Here is a 15,532-nt window from a genome sequence, read left to right on the forward strand (position 1 = left end):
GTGGAAAAAATGTATTCGTGGATTCTGAAAAAGCAGCGGCCTTTTTCCGTGCGCAAAAAGGCACCGAAACTACATAAAAATCATCTTTCTACCACAGATTCATTTTTCATTTGCGTTGAAAATGTCCGTTTCACTCGTTTTTTTACACATCATGGCAAGAATGCGCGCAATCGAATCCAACTCGACGAACCTGCTCAATTCCACACACGTAATTCCTCGAGTTGAACACGAGCCTCGATTTCGGTATACAAGGTTTGTGTGATCGCGACCACGCTAGACATCAATCAATCAATCAAAATGATACATTTTTCTTTAATCAATAACAAACGGTGTCAAATCTCTCAACTTCTTACACAAAGACAACACTAATTAATTCTTATGACAAAAATCACACGAAATTCTCTGAATCGTTTCCTTAGCAGTTCTTTCTCTTGATAAAACGATAAGCCCAATCATGATATTCTTCAACTACTTACAGTTGCAGTGTAAATCGGAGTTCTTTCAGATCACTTTTAAGTTACGGTCTGTTACTCTTTTTAATGCGTCACTTCCCGTTTATCTCGGCTTCTTGGTCTCATTTTTGCATCGCTTTCACTGTACAAGTTCATGTCTATTTTCGCAAATATGGCACTTTTTGCTTCTGTTTTCCGCGCACCACACATGTTAATTACTCCAAAAACGAGAGTAGGCCTTCTTTGGGAGGGCTACAAATAATTTTTTTCACATTTCTACGATATCTCTAGCACGTCTCTGGGACTGTTAATATGCAAACCCAATCTCACTTATAGTTCGTTTTTTAAATTCCAAGTTTTTATATCACAAAACATAAAACAATTTAGAGTTGATTTTTTTGAATCAACGTATGGTATTAATTTTTTTAATAATATGTGAAGGTATTTAGATCTTTTTGTCCGAAAGACGTTTCTAGGGGAGATATAAAAAAAGAAAGAGTGCCAGTCCGTGTGAAGCATCGATGCTTTTTGGCACTTTCACTTGCAGGGGTGGCGGGGTCCGAAAAGTGGCCCACCCGGGATACGTAATAAACACCCCTCAACTTAAAGCTAACCAAGTAGTTGGGAAAGCATCGTGTTTTTTCCCGTCTCAGTGAGTTTCAAGGACATAATTATCTGAAAATCAAGCGGCAGTAGCGCTCCCGGCTGTGCAGAGGCTATCTACCAAGTCGGCATTTGACGACAAAAGAACGACGACTGCATCGTGACTTATTGGCCAATTTCAAATTGTCCGATATACACAGGTTTAGACTTTCGTTAGAGGCTGGAATGAAGGGTACTTTGCAGTCACACTTTCTGTGTTTTTGTGTTAAGACGCGGGGAAAAAGGAAAAGCGGCTTACTATGTGAAAAAACAATTAATGAAACAGATTGCTTCCTTTTACAAAATACACCTAGAGTCTAAAAGTCTCTCAGCCTCACAAATAATTATTTCTCAACATTTGTAGCACTTATAATTATTGCTATTATCCAGAAAAATCATCAGTTGTCTTCAAAACGTGGTAAAAATGGAGAAGGCGACTCAAAAAGAAATAGCGTTTAATTCATTAATTAATAATAAAAAAACATCATAAAATTAGTACAGGGCGTGATTAGGTTGAATAAAGGGCTCATGACACAACACTTGATAATTAGACTGAATATCACCACACAATAATTAATTACTGATCACAGAGCAACCTGCATGCTCCGTTTCACTTTTTCTCACTCTCCCAGCAGTATATGTACAAAAGAAGCGTTTCCCGATCTGTCCGTGTCCGCGGTGGGATGGAAACGCACTCAGCAAAAAAGACTACAAACATTGTGCAACAACAAGAACAAACAGCATCGTTAATTAATTCCAGACGCTGTGACGCAACACAAGAGACGTGTCCTAATTTAATCAATCGTTACAGTCACACGCATTTTCACAGCTAAACTGACAAAGGATTCGATTTACCTTTCCGGCTCTCTTAAAAACTACGATAAAGATAAAGAGTGTGTGTGTGTGTGTGTGTGTGTGTTGATAGATCAGTGAACGCCGTATTCGTTAAAGGGGAGGTTAATATCCGGCCGTTCCCACGCCGTTCCGCGGTTGGAAGTCTAGTCAAAAGGGGCCCTCGATTTGCTGCGCGCGCGTGGGGGGTGGGTGGGTGGCTCAATGGTCGGGTGGGAGGCTGGCTGGCTTGCTGGCTGGCTGGCTGGGTGGGGTTCCTTCATTTTTCAGGACAAGCTGGAGACTCGGGCCGAGTCTGCAGGTGGCAGTGCTCGCGAGAATGAGCCTAACCTAGTTAACCATGAGGGTGTGTGACTCCATGGGCGCCGCCGAGTCGTACAGTGTGTCCGTGTCCTGCGTCGGCTCGCCTTGCAGGTGGCACTGATTGCTCAGGGTGCCCGCGCCGCAATCGCAGAAGAATCTGCACACAAATCAAGCACACATTGTTCAGTAGACCATAGATTTTAAATGACTTATATTAACAAAAACGACGAGGTTGAGTTCAGGGACCCAAAGACCAGAATCATTAGGACGGGTGATTTTTTTTTCAGAAAACTGGGATTCAAATTCATAAGGCCGGATGGTAAAAATGGAATTTTTGGTACCATTTTGCACAATACCAAAGGCATAAGACCAAAAATCTACGAGCTTGTATTTTATTCACATTTTATTTTAGAAACGTTTAAAATTTGCTAAGGTAATAGTGTTCTAGAAATTTTTGACCCTTGAGGATTAAGGTGGAGTCGTTGGGAAACCCAAAATCTGTTCTAACTTTCCAAAAATGGACGCACAAAAACAAAAATTAATTATATTAACCTTATTTGAGTCCTTCTAAATTATACTAAAACCAAAAGTTAATCCGACTTTTTTTGGAAAATGGTGACTTCCAGCGTGAGGTGTAGCATATAATGGGGTCCTTTAGAGACCTCAGTCATCACTCGCTCCCGAGATCGCGTTTTTGGGCTCAAGCAAGATATATTGGTCTTATGGAAACTTTCGGCTTAATGATTGTAGGTCCTTGAAACATTCTTAAACGACAAATCTTTCAAACAAAATCCCGAATTTTCACAATATTTAACAAAGGGGACCATTTAACAGCTGGCAACCCACCAACGACTCAAAATATTTTGAAAATAAAAAATATTTGTGAGAACCTATTGACAGTTAAGAAATATTATATAGTAATGAGCCAAAAAATGTAAAACGCACCCGTGTACTTGTTAGGTTAGAAAAAATGACTCATTTCATGTAGCCAATCCAAATATTTTAAAAATGATTCCTTTCCTCCAAAAAACCCAAATACAAAATTATGGAGAAGATTTTATACAGCAACTAATAAAAATGGCATGTGTTTACCAAAACAAATAAACCTTTCAGATCACACTGACTGGCAAGAAGCCGTGTAATGATCAAAGTTGGCTTACCTGTCATGACGGATGAACTCGACTTCGTGGCCAGCATGGCACGTCTTAATGCAGTTGACGCAAATGGCGTTTCGATCAGTCGTGTTGCAAGTCTGGCAACGATAGAAATCGTGCATTGGGAATGAAGTGTAGCTGGAAATTTTGTACAGGCATTGGCCATTGCTGACGGCCTTCTCCACGGCGTCCTGGTTGTTGAAGATTTTGTTATCTGCAGAGAAAAAGAGTGTGAGGGAAATCGTTTCATTAATTATTGCAAACAAAAAATCATACGTCTGTTGATGGGAAGGACGCCGCTGGCAAGGCAGAGTCCACCAAAGCGGTTGTTAAAAATCTGGTTGTACTCTAGCGTGGCAGTGGCATTGTTGGTGATCTCCACGCCGGCCGCTAAGCCGTCGAAGATGCGATTCTTGCGCAGAATCGGGTGGCTCTGCGTCGAAATCAGCACGCCCGCTTGCGCGTTGCGGAAAATGTCGTTCTCCTCAAGAACGCCTGATAAGACACACAGACATAAAATAAGAATCTCAAAGCCAAAGTCGCTCTGCAGACCTTTTCCGCCGTTGAATATGCAGATGCCTCCGTCGCGGCCGTCGAAGATCTTGTTGCGTTTCAGAGTGGGGTTAGAATCTGTCTTGATCCACACGCCCGCCATCGCGTTGTCAAAGATTTCGTTCTGCTCGAGGAGGCCCAGACCGCCATTGTACACGAGGACGCCACCGTTCTGTCCACCCCAGATTTTGTTTCCTCTAATTATAGGGTTGCTACCCGTTCTGCAAAAGAATAGGTAAGTTAGTTGCAGTCGAAATATTAATTTCAATAAAAATCGTGAATCAAGTTAGCAGCGCTAGCTCAAAAGAATAATTTTGAAGTCACGGTGAAGGCTACAGGAGAAAGGTGAGTGAAATTCCCAAAGGAGAAAATATCAAACGAGATGTATTTGAAAATGAACTCAACGTAAATGTTAAATGTTGAAGAGAAAAAAAATTGATGCTGTCACGGAGGTAAGAACATGCAAACCCCCCAGTGAAAAAAAAACACTCGTTATTCCTGTTATGAACAGCTGCTTTTGAAGCCTCAGTCGCTGTTCTTAGCTTGCAAAGCAACATCTCTCTGCATGATGTTGCACTGTCTTCCTACTTAAGCATTTGAGAAGGATGTAAAAATCTAATTGCAGACTTTTCATGCCCTAAATTCGATTATATCTTAGGATTCTACTTTTTTGTTAGCAATTTAATTGTATTCGTTCATCCTGTAGACCCATTTTTGACTTGATGTTTATTTTTAATAAATGGCCCTAATAAGTTTAAAATTGGTTAAAATATTATTTTTGTTTAACAGGGTTGACTTTGGTATTGAGAAAACTTTTGACGAGAAGAACCAATCGATCGGCCTTTTACAAATACACCAATTTTCCAGAATTATTTTTTAATCGCAGATTAAAAAGCCGCACGTTTTAAATAAACGATAGTTTACGTTCCTGCAATTATTTTTATTATTTATTATTATGCTTAAACCAATTTTTTCTTGCAATTCTAGCTCTTTCAGAAAAATAATAAAATACTTGAAAATTTCTCTTAGAATTTCGCAAGGAAAAAATGGAGATATTCTGGAGTTTATCTGTTTTAGAGAATTTTGTTACGATTTCCCAGCAAAAACCTTAAATCAAAGAGCAGGTGACAGATTGATTGATTCGTCTCGTCATATGGAGTCTACCAACATATCACCGTGATTACATAATGAAAACTGACCCTAAATCTATTCAAATGTCAATCTGAATCCCGTGAAGGTTCTCTTGGTTAAATCTTCTGTGGCAGTGAATCGTTTATTTGAATTGATGCAAAGTTTGCTGATACGAATGAGTGTCCAATATTACATTAAATTTTAATTTTTAATAAGTATTTATGTGAAATGATTTCATTACCATTTTATTCCAAGGCGGGAGCTGTTTTTAAAAAAGCAAATAATAATTGTGTCAAATATATTAAATAAATCGAGAATTTTAATTATACACACTGACGATTAAGCTATTGGCCATTTTTATTAACATTTGGCGTGCTACGACAAATCGCGCGTTCCACCCACGATGCACCCACGCATTTGCAAGACCGTTAAATTGAGGAGATGCCTCGCCACCGAGTTATTTCATTTCAAACGCCACGCATTCGACTCACGCCTGAGAATCTCATGATGCCTGGCAGGAAAGGTGGAAACTCTGCATCTCCTGGAGTGGAATTTTTCTATTACGCCTACAAACACGACTTTTTAGGAAAGCCAGCAAGGCTAGAACTTAAATTAACTTTGCATTTTAAGGCAGCGACCACTCTGCCACTGGCCCATTAGAACTATTTCAAATAAACAATTTTCTGCCACACTTTAAATCATTAGAATTTTTCACCTGGTGATCTAAGTTTACATCATTAAAACGTGAATGAGTTTAAAGGTCTCGCTATACCAACTAAACCCTAGCATGCTCCTTGTGAGTAGACTCGGAAAACATGATGGAAGTGAAGCATGAGGTTGACGAGGGAGACATGAAAAGCTCTACGTACCTGATTTGAACGCCAGAGTAGAGGTGATTAAAAATATCGTTGTCTTCGAGCTTTCCGTGGCCATTGTCGTAGAAATAGACGCCAACTTGCTTGCCCGAGTGAATGCGGTTGCGGCGCAGCACCGGCGTGCTGCCCGTGGTGATCCAAACGCCGGCCAGCGTGTTGGCGTACACCTCGTTCTCCTCGATCAGGCCCTGGCCCTTCTCGTGCACGTAAATGCCACCGTGTTGGCCGTGATGGATCTTGTTGTGCCGCACGATCGGGTCGCTGTTGGTCCTGATCTGGATGCCGGCGAGTGCGTTGCCATAAATGTTGTTGTGCTCAATCAGTCCGCGGCCTTCGCCGAAGATGTAGACGCCACCTTGGTGGCCGTTGTAAATCTCGTTGCGCCGAATGGTTGGATTGCTGTTCGACGTGATCCACACGCCGGCGAAATTGTTTGAGTGGATCTTGTTGTCGATGAACTGGCCCAAGCCGTTCTCGTGCACGTAGATGCCGCCCGTCTGCCCGTGGTGGATTTCGCAGTGCACCACCGTCGGGTTGGCGCCCGCCTTCACCTCGAATCCGGCGATCCGGTTGTTGTGGATGTCGTTCGCCTCAAAATAGCCCATGCCGTTGTCGAACGTGAAGATGCCCACGTCCCGCCCGTGGTGAATGTGGTTGCGCCGCATGATCGGGTTCGCATAGTTCTTCACCCAGATGCCGGCCAGCGCGTTCCGGCTGATCTCGTTGTCCTCGTACGTGCCCTGCGCGTAGTCTGTAACATACAGGCCCACGTTCTCGCAGTCCGAGATGTCGCAGTGCTTCACCACCGGATTCGCGCCTAGCCCGCTCACGCAAACTGCAGAGCCGACTGCAACAGAATAAATAACGATTAGCTCATCGCCCCCATCCTGGTGATAACTTTCAATTAGCATTCGCACACACGACTTCATTAATACACATTCCAAGTTTTATTCTTTGCTTGTGTGGTAACATTTACTACATAACATTTAAAAAATGCATTGTAAGTTTTTCAGTTAATTTAGGGTAACACTAGGTTTACTCGAAATTAACTGTCAATTGAGATGTTGTAGCGCCAGAAAAATATTGTTGCAAATTACTGGTTCGATGAGACTAATTCATGTCCCTAAACCAAATGGTTTTTCAGCTTTGGATTACTAATAGATTAATAATAACTATTAAATAATAATAATAATACGTAACAAACAATTTTGGCGATCGCCGATAAGATTTTAACAAAATCAGGAAATGTGAAGCGATATAATGGTTGTTTATTCTCTCATTTGTCGTAATACAAACATTTTAAGGCATAGCCGAAAAATTTAAAAAGCATGAATGTATTGTGAGAAAAGGCAACATTCCTGGCAAACAACTTATGAAAACCCTGTTGAGGAGGACAGAGCTGGAGCGGGCCCAGATAAATATGATAGCTTAAAAAACAACTGCTGAATAGAAGTGGACAAAAATTTATTATTTAAAACAGGCAAACAGAGAAATCCCCTAAGTTTAATCATCGAATTTTTTCAGTTTTTATAGTTTTGCATTAAACTCATCTGCATAAATGAAAAAAATTTAAGCACTCTGAATTGAAAGAAAAAATTTCCATAATCATTTTCATCTAGTATTTTTACATAATGTGGGATATTTTTTTGCTTGTTATCCCTGTCTGAGGACCGTGAAGGGCGCGCACTGAACTAGCACGAATGCTGAAACCCGGGTCCCAATAACACCGCGAAATTTTTATGTACCCTTATTTACAACATCAAAAAAGTGATAAAGAGCTTGCGAAAGTCTTAATGAAAAAGTGGTTCATTTAATTTCACAATTTTATCGCTTTTTTACGATATGTACTTTCAATTAGGAAACAATTTTGAAAAATTATAGCCCTGCGTTTGTTGCTGTGTTAGAAAATCCCCATAAAATCCATAAATATTCACATTATGAAATTGTTGGGACTTGAAACTTGGGAATCAGTAATTTGTAGCAGTTGGTAATTTTGTAAGGGAGGTAACAGTTTTTTGTCGCTAAAATCCCTTACAATATCATAGATATTCACATTATGAAATTGTTGGGACTTACGAATTCGTAGCAGCTGGTTATTTCGTAATGGAGGTAACAGTTTTTATTTTGTCACCTTTTCTTTGTTTTTCTCTTTCTCAGCCTCAGCAATGAATGCAGTGTTGATTTAGTTATTCAAATTGTCCTGAAGCTGCGGCGTGAATCTTGTTTTAAATTTAAAGTACTGCTGTTTTAAGTTTTGAGGCCTTAGGTGCCGAAAGAGAATAATTTTTTTCTTCTATGTAGTGTTCTTTTCAAACCAACCAGTCAGAATTTAAAACTCTTAAAAGTAAATATTTTAGTTTTCAATTCCAATAATGTAGACTACTTTCAACACCCTACAGACTTTTGTTTTGCGATATGATATCAAAAATTTGATCTAACTAGGTTGACGCAAGCTATCTATCACATGTAGTCCTTCGATAATAATGCTTCCGCAACTTCTCCCCAACTATTTCAAGTTCCAGCCGGAAAAAAACTTACCAACTGATGTACTTCTGATGATGCAATGGTCAACTGTCGGCGAGCAATTTTCCTGGATCTCAAGGCAGTAGTGTTTGTGATGAGGAATGGTCGAGGTAACATCAGGCGAGAACTTAAGCGTTACGTAGCCGATGTAGGCCTGCTTGGCGCCCTCGGAAAAGGTGATGGTCGACTCAGTGTCCCTTTCGAGAATGACATTTTCAGCCACATTCCCCGGCGCAGCGCCGATCAGGGTCACGTTCGAGTCGATGCAAAGGTACTCTCCTCTGTAAGTGCCTGCGTGAAGGAAGATCATGAAGTTCTCCTGGTCCTCAGCTGCCTCCAGAGCATCTTGGATCGTATTATAATATGTCAGATTACGACCTCGAGTCTGCAAAGGGGACATTAATAATCGTTAATTATTGATCTTTATTTAATACAATTAATTTCACAATTGCTTAAACAAGGCATGGAAGGGTGAAAATTAAAAAAAAATGTAAGTGGAAAATACTGTACAGAAGCTGTTTTGGCCCTGCAGGCCTCATCAGCAGTTCTTTACACAAAATTAAGAGAACTTTGAATCAGCCTGCACTCATCTCTGAACACAAACGGAAAGCGAAAAGGAGCATCGAAAGATAATTCTGTGATAAAAATAAAACTCTTGCAATGATCAACTATGCCGAAAATTCCGTCCTTTTTTGTTTTAGCTAACCTTAAAGAGAAAAAATGGTCCTAAAGTCACGCAAAATTATAGAAAGGCCAAATTTATTTGTTTCTGAGAATACCTTCGTAAAATTGGCTCAAAATATATGAATTTCTAGTAGCGAGAAATATTAGTATACTGAAAATCGAGAATTTCCCCTCCAAACCGTACATCATTGGATAGATTGTGACAGACAAAAATTAAAATTTGGTCACAAAGCGTAGAAATTTTTTTGTTTTTTTATGGTCACATTTAGAATGTTGCATAAAAGATTTTTTAACACATTAGAAAAAAAACAGATTCATTGCATAACCTTCTAAAGCATAAAATAAGTTATTTTTTGGTCTTGAAACTACCTAATTGAGGAAATATTTTGTAAAAACCCATCACTACCACTAGCAGCAATATTGCTCAAAATAGGATTTCGTCACATTATGTTGGCATAATTATAACTGGAACTTGGACGCACCTGTTCTGTAGTTTTAGTTGCCGTGTCCAAGTGTCCAGGTCTAACGTGGACACCCTTGTACAGCTGCTTGAAACTCTCCTTCCACGGGTTTGGGAGGTCTGAATCATCGACTGGGATAAACTCAAAGTTGCACGGTGATGGGTTGCACAAGGGGACGTCGAATTCATACACAAGTTGGTAAAGGTTTCTCCTGCAAGGAAAGAATTAGTGCTGTTGTTGTTTCGGAAAAGGATGAGCGAAAAAACACACCATAACTCCGTGTCATTTGCGATGGCTTGGAAACGTTTGCAGACTTGGCTAACACGACACAAGTCTTGCTCTAGCAAGTAGCTGAATATGGTGAGCAACACTTCATCAGGTAATTCATACTGGAGGTAGTGGGCTGCCGTCGTTGAGCAGCATCCTGGAATTTATGGAGTTTCATTTGAGTAAATATTTCTTCAATTGAAATTAATTTCAAGTGAAATGAATTGAATTTAAAATGGATATTGATCTGAGGGAGGAAATGTGTTGCAGCAACTGATAAAAAATGCAAGCTAGGAGTATTTTTAAGCTGTGGCAGCTTCCAGCTGACTCACAAAGGCATCAGTTTAAAGAGCCGTCGTTCAAGGTCAAAGGTGCTGAAAGCCGCTGCTAAGCAGATTTCAACAGGGTTCTTTGGACCAGAAGCGAAATGGGGTATTGAGATGATTGAAAAATTGGACAACAAAACCACCCCTCGGGGTGGTCCTTGAGGGAGAAGGGCTGGAAAAGGGCCCACCTTCATTGGTGATTGAGCAGGTGCGTCGAGGCCTTTTACGAGCTGGCAGCATCGAAGGCGAATATGTGGAGGGAGCCGCGCTGGCCGAGCAGGCGGCGCCGACACTGCTCTCGTGGTGAGGGGACTTCCTGCGCAGGTCGTACGGTGGGTGGTGTCCTGGACAACTTGATGAAGATGAGGAAGAAGAGGATGATGCGGACGACGACGACGAGGATGAGGACGAGGACGAGGGGCCGGCCGCGGGCTGGGCCGTCGACGAGGCCGACGATGATCCCGCGGCGGCGACAGGCGGCGCCCCGCAAGGCACGTCGCACGGTTCGGCTGCAACAGGAAAACAAAATTCAACGTGAGCTTGGAAAAGCCCTCGGAGGGCTGTGGCGCCGCGCAACGACGGGGCACACCGCGTCCGCACGGCCGCCCCGGCCCTCCGGAGGGGTTGGCGGGCACGTTCGTCGGCCGAGGCAGCCTGGCAGGCGCGATTCCCAGCACGGTCACGGACTCACCCGACGGCAGCGGAATCCTGTTGACGTTCTTGCGTCGCGAACGGCGCACGTAGGAGCGCGACGAAGTGAACGAAGCGCTCGGCATCACGGCGTGATCGCGTTTAAGACGTGAAAACGCTGGCACCACCCGAAGAAACGGCTGCTCAATCTACACAGACATGTCAATCGCCCCGTCCTGACAGCAAAGCGGCCATTTTCTCTTTTACAACACTGCTGCTGCTGCTGCGGACGGAGCAGACGTAGGGTCCTTCCTACTACGATACTAAACAGCTGGGCGATACGGCGATACTACAATTTTTGAGTTTTTAACGATGAAGGGGGGAGGTTGATGGGATGGGCCTCGAGTGTGCATGTGGGAAACAGTCACAGCTATAGCAAGCTATAGTGAGCTATAGGAAGTTTTCTCCCGGCTTTAGCGGTGGCGTTGTTTGATGAACTTTTAGAATTACATATTTATAATATTATATTTCAGTTCTCTGACGCTATCTGTTCGTGCAAGGAAAGGGCAAAAATAAATTCAACAATGAAAATTTAGTTGTTCCAGCACTTCCACAACGTCTGCCCCTACACACTTCTAACATTTTTTTATTATGATTGAAAAATTTTCAACATTCATGAAATTTATTTGATATTTAAAGAGGAATGATACTGGAAAAGCCTGGAAAATGCTTGTTTCCAATGCACAAACTCATCCCTTAGGATTCAGTTAAAGCCTAAATTGACCTAAGGAGCGCTGTAATTTTTTGAGAAAATTGGCTTGAAAGTTAGCGTGCTTTTCAAATGGTAATGGCTGTCTCCTTACTTGAAATCCGATTTAATTTCAAAACCAAGAGTTTCCCCAACAAGTGGCATACACCGTTGGACAGATCTCGACGAGAGGAATCGGAATATGCCAAGAAAATATGTTCAAGCACTGTACATTTTGGAGAAAATTGGCAAAATTTGAATTTTTATTGTAGCAAGGGCCGTTTTTTACTATTGCAAATTGTTGAACAAATTGTTTATCGGTCAATTGTTTAAGGCATCCAACAATTTAAATAATTTTCAATTGTTGCCCAGTATCATTCCACTTTAATTTATCCTGAATATTTCTCTTGAGCGTTTCCAGGAGAGATTGATGTAATCTGTATTTTCAAAAATGTTCATCGATTTTATGATTTTCCATTATGTTGTTGGGGCTATAAAAAGGGTTTCTTACAATTAGTAACCAAGTTTCGCGTGAAATATAGAAATTCCTTTCCCGGAAAATCAGTGTGAAATTTCTTTACAGAGTTCACAAAATCATATGGGGCAACATTTTTTCCCTGTACCTAAAAATTAAAGATGGGTATTCTAAAATTGGGCGTAAATCAAAACATTTTCAAATTCTAAAATATCAAAATAAATTTGATTGCACATAAAAGTTGTCGGCCATCTAATTAGGGATCTATTGACACCAAATTTGAGGTTCTAGAGATTCATTGGAAATTAGAACTTACACTGAATTTCCGGGATCACAAAATTCGAGGAAAAAGTTTTTTGAAAATGGGGAAAATGGCAGAGACGATTTCGTCCTAATCCCGGCAAAATTGCCCAACGCTCAACTAACACCCAAATTTTCAATGTCGAATTGATTGTTGACCTTTTCTTGCAACAAGGAAATTAGTGTTTGGTTGTTGAAAGTTGCGCAATTTTACCGGGACCAGGACGATTTATAACAATCATCTCCTGGAACTGCACCCTCTTTTTATTTTTCATGTACAAATAAAATAAAAAAACTTATCTCTAATAATTTAAAACAAAACAATAAATAACATTTTTTCCAACGATGCAAAGCTTTTTTGAAGAATCACGATGATTTTCAATTAGCTAGAGGGAAAGGCGCCGCACTGTAACCCTGACAATAAAAAGCGTAAAAAACAGACAGCGCGCGGGCTTAAAAAATGTAGTAACAAAATCAGCATCGATACGCCGATTTTGTTGTTGCCCACATTCAGTCGCTAAGCAGGCAGACAATGTCGAGAAGCTTGGGCCAATGAGATCGCTCTCTTAGACCACGTGACTCGCGGCCAAAACAATGGACGTCGGCCTGTGGAGCGGCTCCTTGCTCAGGGTGGCCGCCTGTTTTGCACAGGCCGTCCTTTATATAGCCTCTCTCTATGTGTGGAACTCTCCCTTTAACAGGTATGCTTGCCCTTCAGGGCTACCCTGAATTCCTCAATAGACCGCCTGGACGTCACAACAATATTCCGAATAATGCACACACATGATACTGTTACATACCGTGTAAACATTCCTAACATCATTTGTCACCTGGCCGGTCACTACTGTCTACAACGGTCACTTAACACCTTTGCCACCTGCTGTGTTTTTGTTGTGATGTTTTTAAAGGGGGAGCGTGGCTGAAGGGATGAATGAACTACCCTGAGATACATACATATATCTAAATGCGCACAAAAATAGATTATCAAAATGAAATATTTCTTTCTGTTGGTTTTTTATTTTGTTTTTTACTAAAAATAGAATATGTAATATGCTGGTTCTTAACGGTTTAAATATGAAATAAACAAAGACAATTTTTAGCCCTTTAAAGTGGTACGTACCTCAGTTAGTACTAATTTTTTCGACTTAAATTGACAAATATACGTATAATAATTTTTTTAAATATCAGGGACCACCCTTCAACGATCAAGAGAAGATTCATAAGTGCCTTATCCATGATGGTTATCTCTCCATTTTTTGTCTATTTTTTCTCATCCGGAACGCTCCTAAACAAGGTATGATTTATTTGCAAATCCTTTTTTAAACTCTGATTTATCTCTCTCTCTCTCTCATTCAGGTATCCTTTTGTCACTTGTTGGGTCTCAGACTGGACGGGCTTTTAAATGCCGTGGTGGTGCCGCTTTTGCTGACCAGCGTCCTCTTCCTGGGCCCCATCGCCATGGCCCTGCACGCCCTCTCGCCAAGGCAGGTGATAAGTGAGTGTTTTTGCCTGAACAAGTCGCTCTCCGGATTTATTTACATGCCTGAATCATTGCAGCGTACCCATCCCTCTTTCTGCCAGACGTGTGCAACATTTTCTGGCTTCGTAATCATGTTGTGGCGCCTCTGTCCGAGGAGTTCACCTTCAGGGCGTGCATGATGCCGCTATTGCTGCAGAGTTTTTCGCCGATGACCTCAATATTTTTCTGTCCGATTCCATTTGGAGTTGGTGAGTAGAAAAAGGCTGAGAAATGTGCCGAATTCTTACCTCATTTTTTTAAGCGAACTGATACCTATGGGATTAATTTTAGTTAGCAAATTTAAGGGCTGTGAAATTTAGACCATCGTCATTTTGTGTTTAAGCTTGCAATAATTTTGGAGCAGTAAAATGAGTAGAAATCATGTAATTTTATGCCATTTAAACCATGCATACTTTAAACTGGACTGAAATAATTAAAAACATTCACTCTATTTAATATAAAAAATTGCATAATATTGGTATACCTCAGGAAATATTTCTTAACGGTTTAACATTTTATGAGTGGAAAATTCCAGCAAAAAGCTATTGATTGAAAAACGATTAAAGAAAGTATGCGTTTTCCTTGCTACTTTTAGACTTGTTGAAAAACAAACAGAAATGTCCTCGTGTGGGTTCAATAATATTTGGGTCTATGTAGTCAGTTTTCATTTCCATCTGGGTAAATTTGAAGTAAAATAATTACTGTTATTTTTGTAAATTGCACGGAATATTAGTTCAAAAGTAAAAACTGTCTATAATTTACAGCCTTAGTTATTTGATAACAGTTTTTTTCTATTGATTTTGGTGCTAAATATAATTTTAAAATTTCCTCTAAACTGACTTTGAAGTTTTATAAAAAATATTAAACCTAGGTTTGCAAATTTAATTCCTAGTTCAACGTTACTGAACTGTTTGTTGTAATTTTTTCAAAGAAATTTTTATCTATTTAATTTTCCTGTTCCTGGATTTGAATCGCTCAACTATATTTTTTTCGTTGCAGCTCATTTTCATCACATGATTGAAAGGATATACACGGGAGTGCCTTTTAAAAACGCCTTCTTACTTTCAAGTAATAAACACAAATTATAAAATCCATCCTACCCAAATATTAATCTCTGGCAATTTCAGTGTTTCAGTTTTGCTACACAACAGTATTTGGCATTTACTCCGCTTTCCTGTTTTATAGAACAGGTTTGTAGCTTCCCTTTTTAACCAAACATACAAAATTATTCATCGCCTCTGCAACCAGGTCACATAGTCGCTCCATTCATCGTTCACGCGTTTTGCAATCTCATGGGCTTCCCAGACATCGCTGGTCTAATGGCCCTGGAGAAGCCGCTCAAGACTAAGATGCTGAGTCTGCTGGTTGGAGGCCTGGTGGCGTGGACAGTGCTCCTGGTGCCCCTCACAAGTCCTGCTCTCTATGAAAACCAGTTTGTCTGGACGCAAGTGGACAGTTAACCCTGGCAGACTGAACTTAAAGATTTTAATCCATCGAATTTCATCATTCATCGTTGTTGACACTGATTTTGCCAGTGTGCTTTTAATTTATTCATTTTAGTCACTTGTTCCTTAATACACTTGTTACTTAATGCACTAATCAGAATATATCGAGATTGATTTTAAATATATTCCCTCT

General features: G+C 40.5%; 2 protein-coding genes across 2 annotated transcripts; one reads left to right on the forward strand and one right to left on the reverse strand.

Moving 5' to 3' along the window:
• Positions 1 to 1,527: 1,527 nt before the first annotated feature.
• Positions 1,528 to 11,158, reverse strand: FBXO11 (F-box protein 11). Its single transcript, XM_065491221.1, has 10 exons — positions 10,914 to 11,158; positions 10,411 to 10,731; positions 9,900 to 10,053; positions 9,651 to 9,840; positions 8,500 to 8,869; positions 5,956 to 6,808; positions 3,956 to 4,176; positions 3,680 to 3,898; positions 3,410 to 3,617; positions 1,528 to 2,406 (listed from the first exon to the last, which is right to left on the reverse strand). The coding sequence occupies exons 1-10, from the start codon at positions 10,996 to 10,998 to the stop codon at positions 2,277 to 2,279; spliced, it is 2,751 nt and encodes a 916-aa protein (XP_065347293.1). The 5' UTR covers positions 10,999 to 11,158; the 3' UTR covers positions 1,528 to 2,276.
• Positions 11,159 to 12,912: 1,754 nt separating this feature from the next.
• On the forward strand, positions 12,913 to 15,497 carry Sras (Ras converting CAAX endopeptidase Sras). The gene is made up of 7 exons (XM_065488116.1): positions 12,913 to 13,076; positions 13,564 to 13,669; positions 13,732 to 13,870; positions 13,933 to 14,103; positions 14,894 to 14,962; positions 15,022 to 15,084; positions 15,143 to 15,497. The coding sequence occupies exons 1-7, from the start codon at positions 12,970 to 12,972 to the stop codon at positions 15,352 to 15,354; spliced, it is 867 nt and encodes a 288-aa protein (XP_065344188.1). The 5' UTR covers positions 12,913 to 12,969; the 3' UTR covers positions 15,355 to 15,497.
• The last annotated feature ends 35 nt before the right edge of the window (positions 15,498 to 15,532 follow it).

This window comes from Cloeon dipterum, chromosome 4 (genome assembly GCF_949628265.1).
Source record: "Cloeon dipterum chromosome 4, ieCloDipt1.1, whole genome shotgun sequence".
NCBI lineage: Eukaryota > Metazoa > Arthropoda > Insecta > Ephemeroptera > Baetidae > Cloeon > Cloeon dipterum.